Source organism: Chiloscyllium punctatum, chromosome 20 (assembly GCF_047496795.1).
Source record: "Chiloscyllium punctatum isolate Juve2018m chromosome 20, sChiPun1.3, whole genome shotgun sequence".
NCBI lineage: Eukaryota > Metazoa > Chordata > Chondrichthyes > Orectolobiformes > Hemiscylliidae > Chiloscyllium > Chiloscyllium punctatum.
In genome coordinates, this window is record NC_092758.1 from 6,986,189 (window position 1) to 6,999,491 (window position 13,303).

At 43.6% G+C, this 13,303-nt stretch overlaps 1 protein-coding gene across 1 annotated transcript in view; it reads left to right on the forward strand.

Moving 5' to 3' along the window:
• Positions 1-13,303, forward strand: part of LOC140491842 (protein diaphanous homolog 1-like) — a 342,842-nt gene that overhangs the window by 280,254 nt on the left and 49,285 nt on the right. The window contains exon 26 of the mRNA XM_072590241.1: positions 7,704-7,836. Coding sequence (XP_072446342.1) covers positions 7,704-7,836 — 133 coding nt within the window. The remainder of the gene's footprint in view (positions 1-7,703; positions 7,837-13,303) is intronic.

The following is a 13,303-nucleotide window of genomic DNA, read 5'->3' on the forward strand; positions in this document are numbered from 1 at the left end:
TTCAGGAATGAGGCTGGTGAGCCAAGCAGGCTGAGATAAAAGGTAAGGGGGGGGGGGGGATTTTGGGGGAGGGCCGCTGGGAATACGATAGGTGGAAGGAGGTGAGGGTGCGGGTGATAGGCCGGAGAGGGGGTGGAGGTGGAGAGGTCAGGAAGAAGATTGCAGGTCAAGAGGGCGGTGCTGAATCCGGGGGTTGAAACTGAGAAAAGGTGGGGGGAGGGGAAATGAGGAAGCTGGAGAAATCTACATTCATCCCGTGTGGTTGGAGGGTTCCTTGGCGGAAGATGAGGCGCTCTTCCTCCAGGTGTCGTGTGGCCAGGGTCTGGCAATGGAGGAGGCCAAGGACCTGCATGTCCTTGGCGGAGTGGGAGGGGGAGTTAAAAGTGTTCAGCCACGGGACGGTTGGTGCAGGTGTCCCAGATGTGTTCCCGAAACGTTCCGCAAGTAGGCGGCCTGTCTCCCCAATGTAGAGGAGACCACATTGGGTGCAGCGGATACAGTAAATGATGTGTGTGAAGATGCAGGTGAATTTGCAACGGATATGGAAGGATCCATTGTGGCCTTGAGGGGAGGTGTGGGCGCGAGTTTTGCACTTCTTGCGGTTGCAGGGGAAGGTGCCGGGAGTGGAGGTTGGGTTGGTGGGGGGTGTGGACCTGACGAGGGAGTCGTGGAGGGAGTGGTCTCTCCGGAACGCTGATAGGGGTGGGGAGGGAAATATATCCCTGGTGGTGGAGTCTGTTTGGAGGTGGCGGAAATGATGGAGGATGATACGATGTATCCGGAGGTTGGTCCACACCCCCCACCAACCCAACCTCCACTCTCAGCACCTTCCCCTGCAACCGCAAGAAGTGCAAAACTTGCGCCCACACCTCCCTCGAAGGCCCCAATGGATCCTTCCGTATCCGTCGCAAATTCATCTGCACCTCCACACACAGCATTTACTGTATCCGCTGCACCCGATATGGTCTCCTCTACATTGGGAGACAGGCCGCCTACTTGCGGAACGTTTCAGGGAACACCTCTGGGACACCCGCACCAACCAACCCAACCGCCTCGTGGCTGAAAACTTTAACTCCCCCTCCCACTCCGCCAAGGACATGCAGATCCCTGGCCACACGACGCCTGGAGGAAGAGCGCCTCATCTTCCGCCTAAGAACTCTCCAACCACATGGGATGAAAGCAGATTTCTCCAGCTTCCTCATTTTCCCCTCCCCCACCTTATCTCAGTCCCAACCCCCAGATTCAGCACCACCTCTTGACCTGCAATCTTTTTCCCAACCTCTCCGCCCCCACCCCCTCTCCGGCCTATCACCCTCACCCTCACCTCCTTCCACCTATCATATTCCCAGTGCCCCCCCCCACCTTTTATCTCAGCCCACTCGGCTCATCAGCCTCATTCCTGAAGAAGGGCTTATGCCCGAAACGTTGTTTCTCCTGCTCCTCGGATGCTGCCTGTCCTGCTGCGCTTTTCCACCACCACACTTTTCAATTCTGGTCTCCAGCATCTGTAGTCCTCACTTTCTCCTAGTTGATCTCCTCGGAATTAGCTTGGACCTCTTGTTTACTCATTCACCTTTTTCCCCTTTCTTGGTGCAGTGTTTTATATTCAGTCATAGAGTCGTACAGCATGGAACCAGACCCTTCAGTCCAGCCAGTCCATGCCAAGCATAATCCCAAACTAAACTAGTCCCACCTGCCTGCTCCTGGCCCATATCCCTCCAAACCTTTCCTATTCATGAACTTATCCAAGGGTGTTTTAAATGTTGTAATTGGTACTCACATCCACCTCTTGCTCAGGAAGTTCATTCCACATGTGAACCACCCTCTGTGTAAAGAGTTTGCCGATCGTGCCTTTTTTTTTCTTTCCTCTCACCTTAAAGATGTATCCTTTGAAATCTTGAAATCCCCCATTCTATGGAAAACACACTTACCATTAATCCTGTCTATATCCTTCATGATGTTAATTACTTCTATAATATGTCCTCCACTTCCTAAGCTTCAATGGAAAAAGTCCCAGTCTGTCCAGTCTTTATTTGTAATCCGAACCTTCAATGCTTGGCAACATCCTGGTAAATCTTTTCTGAACCCTGTCCAGGACAGACTAGATAGCCCCTTGTTAGTGTTTTTTTGTTGGGTCTTTTGAAATGCAGAGAACTTCACTGTGGTGCTTCAGACACTCTGTCAGTACTGTGTAGTATTGGATCATGATGTGGAATGAGACCTCTAATATTCTCGAGCTGGAGCATCCCAGCTGTCACCTGGCTGAGATCAGCTAATTTACTACAAACCAAAAATAAAACTGAAGATCCTCTGTTGCATACCATGCAATATGTTTATGCACTAATTCATTCAGGGGAGCTCTTAAGATTTGAAATTTATGAAATATAAAGTGCAGTAAACCCTGCAACTGTTATTATACGATTATGTCCTTAACTACTGACCACTCAAAAGTTTGATTTAATAAACTTATTTACTGATATTTAAACATGACGTTTTGTGGTCCATTTGACATGGTCACAGTGTTAGTATGACTGTCTTTGAATTAGGATGTTGTAAGTTCAAGTACTATTCGGATTTGTGTACAACGTCTAGCTGCCAATAAAGTGCCATGCTGAAAGAGTCATAGTTGTAGGTATATTCGCCGAGCTGGGAAGTTGATTTGCAAATGTTTCATCGCCTGTCTAGATGTCATCTTCAGTGCTTTGGAGCCTACTGTGAAGCGCTGCTGTACTGTCTCTTCTGGAATTTGTTTGGTTCCGTTCCTGCTGTTTCTGGTTGCCGGTTCTAGTTGTTCATTGTAGTGGCCGGTGTACTGGGTCCAGGTCAATGTGCTTGTTGATGGAGTCTGTGGATGAGTGCCAAACTTTTAAAAATTCTCTGGCTGTCTTCTGTTTTGCTTGTCCTATGATTGTTCTGTTCTCCCAGTCCAATTTGTAGTCGTTGTCACCTGTGTGTGTGGCTACTAGGGACAGCTGGTCGTGGCATTTTGGGGCTAGTTGGTGTTCGTGGATGCGGATTGCTAGTTGTCTCCTGTTTTGACCTATATAGTGTTTTGTCTTTGCGTGGAATCTTGTAAATTACACTTGTCTTGCACATAATGGGTATAGGTCTTTTTTCCTGGTGAGTTGGTGTCTGAGGGTGGCTGTCGGTTTATGGGCTGTCATGAATCCCAGTGGTTGGAGAAGTCTGGCTGTCAGTTCCGCAACATCTTTTCTTTCAGGTAGTGTGACTGCTGAGTTAGGTTATGGGCATGTCCTCGTCGCCTGCAGATGAAGTTGTGGGGATATCCATTCTTGGCGAATATTCTGTAGAGGTGTTGTTCTTCTTCCCTTTGTAGGTCAGGAGTGCTGCAACGCGCTGTAACCCTTGTAGCTCAGGACCTGCTCTGTGTGTGTGGCTTTCCTGTACACTTTTGTGTGGTGCGTTCAGTGTTCTTTCTACCATTACCTCCAGGAATGGGAGTTGTTTGTTGGTTTCCTCCACTCTCATAAATCTGATTCTTGTGTTCATGATCCAATGTGTGTTTTCAATTTCAATGATAACAAAAGTGTTGTCCACATACCTGATTAAGAGTTTTGGTTTTATTTGTGGGCGAGCTGTTTTTTTTTTCAGTCTTTTGCATCACTGCTTCTGCTATGAGTCCAGAAATGGGTGAGCCCGTAGGTGTCCCATTGATCTGTTCACATATTTGGTGGTTGAATGTGAAGTGTGTCATCAAGCACAGGTCTAGTAGTTTGAGCATACAGTCCTTGTTGATTTGTTCCCCGTCGTGTTGCCTGTTCTGTCTGTCCAGAAGGTTGGCTATTGTCTCTTTGGCTAGAGTTTTGTCAGTTGAAGTGAACAGTGCTATTACACCAAATGAGACCATTGCTTCGCCCTTGTCTATGTTTATGTTTTTGATGTTGTTTAAGATTTCCTGTGATGATTGTATGGAGTGTTTGGATCCGCTGATAAGATGTATTAGTTTTTGTTGAAGTTCTTTTGCCAGTTTATGTAATGGAGTTCGAGGAAGTACCAGAGTAGGTCTAAGTGGTAAGTCTGGTTTGTGTACTTTGGGTAATCCAGAAAATCTTGGGGGGCTGTTGCTTTCTGGTTTCATCTTTTGTAGGTTCTGTAGTGTGTGGTTTATTCTATTGGTTAATCGTGGCGTGGAGTCACACTCCTTCTGTAGGTAGGTGTCAGTGTCTGCTTTCTGAAAATATTGCATCTTGTCCATGATAACCATCATTCTGTCCTTGCCTGCTGGTACTGATTATGTTCTGGTCATTTTTGAGGGTTTTTAGGGCTTCTCTCTCTCTCTCATTTGAGGTTGTTCATTTGTCTTTTCTTAGGAAGGGTACCTTGGTTTGTCTGACTGGTTTATTGTGTCTCTTCAGTTAGTCTGTTAGTTCTGAGCATGCGCTCTACTGCAGCTAGGAAGTCTATTGTTTTTGCATCCCTGTGGTTGTGGTTGAGTCCCTTGGCTAATACAGCTTTTTCTATGTCTGTAAGCTATCTGTTGGAGAGGTTTCTTATCCAGGTTTCTATCGTGTTATCTTCTCGCTGTTGGATAGCTTAGTAATTTGGTCTTGTCAAGCTGTTCTCTTTCTGTACATGGTTCTATTCTGTCCTATGGTGATGATCTGTCACAGTGCACTTCCAATTGGTGGTTTTTGAAATTAATGACTTTTGGCACACAGTTTTTTTATCTGTACCTGTGTAGTCGGTTGTCTGCGTCTGTAATCATAACCTACATCATCCTAAGTCTGTTTTCTCTAACTGTTTCCCTTGTGGATTGTTGATTGGTGGTCTGTATCCGACACAGAGTGGTAGTATTTGATTCCTTGGTTAAAGCAATGACTGCAGATGCTGAAAACCAAATACTGGATTAGTGGTGCTGGAAGAGCACAGCAGTTCAGGCAGCATCCAACGAGCAGCGAAATCGACGTTTCGGGCAAAAGCCCTTCATCAGGAATAAAGGTAGTGAGCCTGAAGCGTGGAGAGATAAGCTAGAGGAGGGTGGGGGTGGGGAGAAAGTAGCATAGAGTACAATGGGTGATAGGTCAAGGAGGAGAGGGTGGAGTGGATAGGTGGAAAAGAAGATAGGCAGGTCGGACAAGTCCGGACAAGTCAAGGAGACAGTTACTGAGCTGGAAGTTTGAAACTAGAATGAGGTGGGGGAAGGGGAAATGAGGAAGCTGTTGAAGTCCACATTGATGCCCTGGGGTTGAAGTGTTCCGAGGCGGAAGATGAGGCGTTCTTCCTCCAGGCGTCTGGTGAGGGAGCGGCGGTGAAGGAGGCCCAGGACCTCCATGTCCTCAGCAGAGTGGGAGGGGGAGTTGAAATGTTGGGCCACGGGGCGGTTTGGTTGATTGGTGCGGGTGTCTCGGAGATGTTCCCTAATGCACTCTGCTAGGAGGCGCCCAGTCTCCCCAATGTAGAGGAGACTACATCGGGAGCAACGGATACAATAAATGATATTAGTGGATGTGCAGGTGAAACTTTGATGGATGTGGAAGGCTCCTTTAGGGCCTTGGATAGAGGTGAGGGAGGTGGTGTGGGCACAGGTTTTACAGTTCCTGTGGTGGCAGGGGAAAGTGCCAGAATGGGAGGGTGGGTCGTCGGGGGGTGTGGACCTGACCAGGTAGTCATGGAGGGAACGGTCTTTGCGGAAGGCGGAAAGGGGTGGGGAGGGAAATATATCCCTGATGGTGGGGTCTTTTTGGAGGTGGCGGAAATGTCGGCGGATGATTTGGTTGATGCGAAGGTTTGTAGGGTGGAAGGTGAGCACCAGGGGCGTTCTATCCTTGATACGGTTGGAGGGGTGGGGTCTGAGGGCGGAGGTGCGGGATGTGGACGAGATGCATTGGAGGGCATCTTTAACCACGTGGGAAGGGAAATTGCGGTCTCTAAAGAAGGAGGCCATCTGGTGTGTTCTATGGTGGAACTGGTCCTCCTGGGAGCAGATACGGCGGAGGCGGAGAAATTGGGAATAAGGGATGGCATTTTTGCAAGAGATAGGGTGGGAAGAGGTGTAATCCAGGTAGCTGTGGGAGTCGGTGGGTTTGTAAAAAATGTCAGTGTCAAGTCGGTCGTCACTAATGGAGATGGAGAGGTCCAGGTAAATTTAAGGTCAGGGTGGAATGTGTTGGTGAAGTTGACTTCATCAACCGACCGACTTGACAATGACATTTTTTACAAACCCACCGACTCCCATAGCTACCTGGATTACACCTCTTCCCACCCTAACTCTTGCAAAAATGCCATCCCGTATTCCCAATTTCTAGAAGCATGAGCTACTGAGACTTTATAAAGCTCTGGTTAGGCCCCATTTGGAGTACTGTGTCCAGTTTTGGGCCCCACACCTCAGGAGGGACATACTGGCACTGGAGCGTGTCCAGCGGAGATTCATACGGTTGATCCCTGGAATGGTAGGTCTAACCTACGAGGAACAGCTGAGGATCCTGGGATTGTACTCATTGGAGTTTAGAAGGTTAAGGGGAGATCTAATAGTAGCTTACAAGATAATACATGGCTTGGAAAGGGTGGACGCTAAGAAATGGTTTCGGTTAGGTGAGGAGACTAGGACCCGTGGGCACAGCCTTAGAATTAGAGGGGGTCAATTCAGAACAGAAATGCGGAGACATTTCTTGAGCCAGAGAGTGGTGGGCCTGTGGATTTCATTGCCGCAGAGTGTAGTGGAGGCTGGGATGCTAAATGTCTTCAAGGCAGAGATTGATAAATTCTTGATGTCACAAGGAATTAAGGGCTTCAGGGAGAATGCGGGTAAGTGGAGTTGAAATGCCCATCAGCCATGATTAAATGGCGGAGTGGACTCGATGGGCTGAATGGCCTTACTTCCACTCCTCTGTCTTATGGTCTTATGACACTCATCCATGGACTCCATCAACAAGCACATAGACCTAGACCCACCCAATATACCGACCACTACAATGAACAACTAGAGCTGGCAACCAGCAACAGCAGGAACAGAACCAAATAAATTCCAGAAGAGACAGCACAGCAGCACTTCTAATGAGGCTCCAAAGCACTGAAGGTGTCACCTAGATAGGGGATGAAACATCTACAAATCAACTTCCCAACTCGGCGAACATACCCACAACTACGACAACTGCACCTGAGCTACAAATCATTACACAAACCTTGAATGCTGAAAGAGTGCTGAACTGTTGGGGGTGCAGTTTTTCAGTTCAAACATTTATCTGTGGCTGTATCTACTGTCTTGGATGGATATAACAGATTTTATGATCCTGGGCAGTATTTTTCATGATGCCTATTACGAAAACTGTTTATCTGGTCATTTATATTACTGTTTACAAGATCTTACTGTGCACAAAATGACTGCAGCTCTTCCTTCTCTTACAATTGTGAAGTGAAAGTCACCATAGTCCCAGCAGACCATGTGTTGTTCCCTCATGAGAGAGAATAAATTTAACGGGGGCTGATGCCTCATATGGAGGGCAGGGCCTTTGCGGGGACCTTAGACTTTACAAAAATCAAACCATACTTCTGAATTGCAAACAAGCCAAACAGCCAACTGCGCTGACTGACTGCCCCCCCCCCCCCCCCCACCCCCTATTACAGTGTGACTGCATCCCAGAAGTATTTCATTTGTTATAAAGCATTGTGAAATGCCCCGAGACCGTGAAAGGCATAATGAAGTACAATTCCTTCTCTCTTTAAGTATTTTTTTTATCTCTCAGCAATCTGTAATGGAGAACAAGAAAAGGAAAGAAGCTGAAGAAAAAATCAAAAGAGCCAAACTTGCCAAAGAGAAGGCAGAGAAAGAGCGACTAGAAAAACAGAAGAAGAATGCAGCATTTGACATGAATGCGGGTGAGACATTTATGTGTTTTTTCTTCCTTACAGATTTTTGTTAGTCACATTTTATTTCTATGCAGTTTGCCATGAAATCGACATCAAGAAAGGCTTCCATTTGTCTAACACCTTTTAATTTTGTAAAATGTTCTGGATGCTTCATATGAGTGTTATCAAATAGCAAGCCCCCTGAGCTATTAGAGATAACCTTTAAGAAGCATCTTAAAACAGAGGAAGATTTAGGAAAGATTTCCAGTGCCAAGGCTTTGGACAACTGAAGGTGTCATTAGTGGCTGAGTAATTAAAATTGGGGATGCATGACATCTGAATTAAAGCAACATGGGCATCTGGAGGGTGCTGGACAGAAGGAAATTGGAGATGGGAAAAATTAGACCATGGAGAGATTTGAAGAAAGAGGATTAGAATAATAAAATAAGAATTTTTTGACTCAACACAGTATGGGTCAGTGAGCAAGGGTAATTGGTGTATGGTATTTCTTATACGTTAGACATTTGAATCAGTTGAAGTTTACAGAGTATAGAATGAGGGAGGATTGTTAAGAGCAAATGGAAATAGCCCAGTCTGTTATTATGTAAAATGGAACAAGGGACCAGCTGAAGATTATACGTTAATTGAGCATAATCGGGTGAGAAATTGACTGGGTAACAACCAGTTCAGAGATGTTATGACACATGAGGGGGATCTAATTGAAGCTTACAGAATACTGAACAGCCTGGACAGAGTGGACGTTGGGATGATGTTTCCATTGGGAAGAGAAACTAACACCCGAGGGCACAGCCTCAGAGTTAAGGGAAGACCCTTTAGAATGAAGATAAGGAGAAACTTCTTTAGCCAGAGTGGTGGATCTGTGGAACTCATTGCCACAGAGGTCTGTGGAGGCCAGCTTATTGAATACATTTAGTGCAGAGATGGGTAACTTATTGATTGCCAAGGGGATGAAAGGTTACGGGGAGAAAACAGGAAAATTGGGTTGAAAAACTTATCACCTGTGATTGAATAGCAGAGCAGACCTGATTGGCCAAATAGCCTATTAGTCTTATGTCAGTGTCTAGAGCTATAGAGGCATAGGACTCCAGTGCTTTTGAAAACCGTCATTATAGATGCTGTTTCAGTATCAATAAACGGGTGTTATTTAGCAAGAAATCATTTGGGCTCAATTTGCTACTTGAATTAATAAAGATTGTCGACTGTTAGAAATGAAAATGGCGATTTGTAACACCAGATGGCGGTGTGTTAACACTGGGGTAAAGGAATGAAAGGGATGTACTGTACAATACTGTACTGATACCGACCTTGAACTGGGAGTGTTCATTGATAGTACCAGCTGCAGATCAGAGCAAATAAAATTCTCATTCCCATCTTTCCACCCCCTCAATTCCCCCTGTCCAGCTCGACAGTACAAATTCCTTCGTCTGCATGTGCAGAGAAACAATGCAGGAGACATCCGACCAAGAATTTTGAGGACACAGCCTTTATCTGTATCTCTTTGTCAATTTGCTGTATTTAGCACGTTCTTTTTGGGATGCAGATTGAAGGCAGAGGGTGGGTGGCTGCTCTTGGTGTCTCACACTGTGTTTAATTTGGCATTTCTTTTTCATTCGACTGTGAAGCTGACACAGGAAAGCAGTAAGATTAAGCATGCTGTGATTATCACCATTGCACAGATTGTGCTGCTGAGTGCTAAATATCTGACGCAAGTTACAGTTAAAGCTGTCGATAAAGTGTAAATCCAGTCCGCGTCAGCGAAAAAAAAACACCTTGGAAGAGAGGGTGGAGTAAGAGGTGAGGTCAGGGAAAGACAAAGAGACTGCGGCAATTTACTATGCTGACAAGGCTACACAGATCATTCCACCAAAATTAAATAAATAGGTGCAATGAAAAATCTTTTTCTTTTTTTTAAATCAATTTTTTTTAAATGCTACATCCCAAAACAGAGGTAAAAAATAGTGTTTGCTGGATTTTTGATTATCTGCCCTCCATGTAAAACCACAATTTTTAAAAGTAATTTGGTGAAGCTCGGCTCTAGAGCTGCAAAACAACGAATCCTGTAATTTTCTAAATTTTTTTGGAATATAATTTAGCAATTCGATGAAATGCTGGTTATACTTCTCAAATTTGTGTGTTGTTAGTTCGTTCCTCAGGGTGGCAGCACCAGTGTGTACAATTGAGTTGTGGTACTGCTGAGGGAGATTTTCTTTAATTCAATGTAGCAACGGGCGAAGTGATGTTTAGGTCCTTGGAATGATATAATTTAACAGCAAACAAATTCTCCGCGGAACGTGGTTTAAATTTGTAGATCAACAGATTTGTCTTTTTGGCTCTCGGACTGCGGAAATGTGGTTATCTTTTTTAATTCTGTTTTCCTATAGCACACAATAAGATTTTCAGCAGATTAGGTTAGGTGATTGCTGTGTCTGTCAGTATTTCCTACGGCAGCTTTTTTTTCCACCAGAAGGTGGCCTGCTTCTATAAACAAACTTCTTTCCGACCCCACCCCCAACATAGATTTTATTCCATCTTCTTGCCACTCCCGTGTAAGATATTTCATTGTGTTGTAACATGCTATTGCGTTATAATACTGCGATGTGTTTTTTTAAGCCCTTGTGTGTCGTGTGCAATTTAATATTGCAGATGCAAGACTACCGCATAATGCCAATCCTGGTAGTTTTACATATCGACAATTGAAATGCATTCTTAATATACAGTAGGTGCAGTCAGTAATGATGAACATAGAGAAAACAGTTTTCCACTGAAATGATTTGATGTAGGTGATGCAGAATAAGTTAGGAATATTTAAAATGAGTCTAATGCAGAAATGCACATCCAGAATGCCGGAAATAATGAGGTTAAGATGTTACAAAGGTTCACAAGATGTCCCCCAGACCCCACCTTCCTTCCCGAGCTGCACCATGGACTCTGCCGTGGTTTTCGGAGGGATGCAACAGTAAAAAGAAAATGGGCGATTGGTTTATATATTACTGAGTAGCCCTTGCAAATAAAAGAGGAGTAAACTGTTGTGTTCATATCATTACTTCTAAATAATAAAATTAATGCTTAGATTTCTTTGAAATTCCTGAGCAATTTAGAATATCTATTATTCATTTTGGAATATTCTGCCAGGCTTGTATTTAACTCCTTAAGGACTATTCCAATTATAGTGTGTATTCACTGGGCAAGAGCAGATACAATTTTTGTTCTCTATTTGTCCATTACTGTTAAATCTGAATAAACAGGATTTTTAAGAAATATATGACAGAAATGGCCTTTCTCACATTCACTGATCTGCCAGATCCAAGGAATATTTTGTCTCATAATTGATACAACTTGTACCATGAGATGTAATGTGAATGTAGAGTTTCAGCTACAAAATCCTTTCAGAACTCAGGATTTTAATTAATAAGTAGACATCTTGTTGCTGCTCGAAAAACTTGTGTGAACCTTACTGCAGGTGACATCAACGGTAAATTTAACTTTTCACCTTCCAAATACTGTTTTCCACTTTTCGAGAAATTAAGTGGTGCTTTACTGCATGGAAGCAGGCATTCAGTCCAATAGAGCCATTTTGGTGCGAGTGACCCATGCATTCCTCTTTGTAGCTCTATCAACATATCCTTCTAATCCTTCTAATCCTTTATTGTGTGTTTTGTCCTACCCCTCCGTGGGATGGGAGAGTCACTGGCCAGGTCAGCATTTGTTACCTTCCCCACTGCCATTACACCACCACCATTTTCCCACTGACGTTGCTGAGTAATTGGCCATAGGTTCAAACTCTGACTATATCTATGACCTCATCCCTTTAACATAGCAAAATGTTTGTCTTCACCTGGGGATACCAGATCCGATTGTACTCTTGGTTGCAATCAGTTGACCAAAAATGAGCTCAAACTAGTTCTACTTCTGTGCTGACCAGAACTTATTACTCATTCATTGTTGCTCTGAGAAAGTGGTAGTAGTCCTTTGCCTTAAACCACGTGATAAGTGAATATTACCATGTTCTGACAAGTATTTCCTGAAACATAGCAGTTAGGAGATAACTTAACAATGAATAATGTACCTACAACAGCTCAAGAGTTTCATTTCACAAATTTCCTTTGGCTCTCGAGCCGTTTAAAAAAGACACTGTGGGACAGCAATCACATGTTTTCCAAATCCAGCATCATCCGTGTGGCTCAGTGTTGAAAAGCAATGCAAACATTTAGGTGAAAGCAGAATACAACCATTCAAACTTTTGCTGTTTCAAATGTGATTCAAGAATTCTCAAAGTTAACTAATTCTAACTAATAAAAGATTTAGACATAAAAGAAAACTTCACGTCAGTAGAACTTAATGTTGCCCTTTGGCCAAAGGTGCAAGTGTTATTGAAAGATGGTCTATCATCTGAAGCCAAAAGTCTTTTAAGTCCAAAGGTTATCCCTTTTATTTAAGAAGATAACTTTTGTTGAGTGAGGAAGATGACCAAGTATTTCTCTACCTGACTGCTGTTATTTTTCTCGTGTGTATATAAAAAAAAACTTTTTAATCTGTAAGGAATTTTTGCAATTTTTCCTTGTGTGCAGTAGTATTTTGCAATGATTTTTTTTCTTAATTTTGTAAATTAGTTGCAAGACTCATTTTGTTATGCAGAAAAATAATTTCAATTGCACAGCTGTCACGACAAATGACAGTCATAGCTATAGGCTTTCTGGGAAGCAGCATCTGTACAGCCTGCACCTTCAGAGCACTAATTATCCCTGCAGGCATTCTAAGACTTCAACCTTAGCAAGCAGTGCTCTATTTTAATTCTCCATTAAGTAGTCTCACAAAAATATTAACTCCTTCAGAATCTCAGAATTGGTATTGTATAGAAGGGCAGGTCATTTGATCTATTGTATCTGTACGGACTCTTTGAGTGACCATTTTGATTTAATGCTGTTTCCATGCCTTTTCCATAAAGCCCTGCATGTTTCTATAGAAATAAGCATCTAATGCCCTCTGGTAACTCCTAGTGGGAAAACAAAACAACTTCTCTGAATCTCCACATTGATGCCCTATTAGATAAAATTAGGGTTTAAAAGGTTGATTGTTGAGCTGAGTGGATATATTGTGTGACGTATTGCAGGCTGCTCTCTTTTTAAAAAAAAACTATATATAGTAATATGGATGAAAATCTATGACTAGAAGAGTGTGATTTTGGTTACAAACATAAACCATTTTTCATCATACACCACCAAGATTTGATGAGCTAAAGAGCTATTGTTTCATTTTCCAAAGTCTGCCTATCATCTACAAGGAACAAATCAGAAGTGCATTAGAGTAGTCCCCACATGTCTGAATGAGTATCGCTCCAATAATAATTGAGAAGTTTGACACCATCTAGAACAAAGCAACTGCTTGATTGGTTCTACATCCAGTAGCAGCAATGTATACCATCCACAAGGTGCGGAGCAGGAAGTCATAAAGGCTCCTTTGACAGTGTATTAAGCAG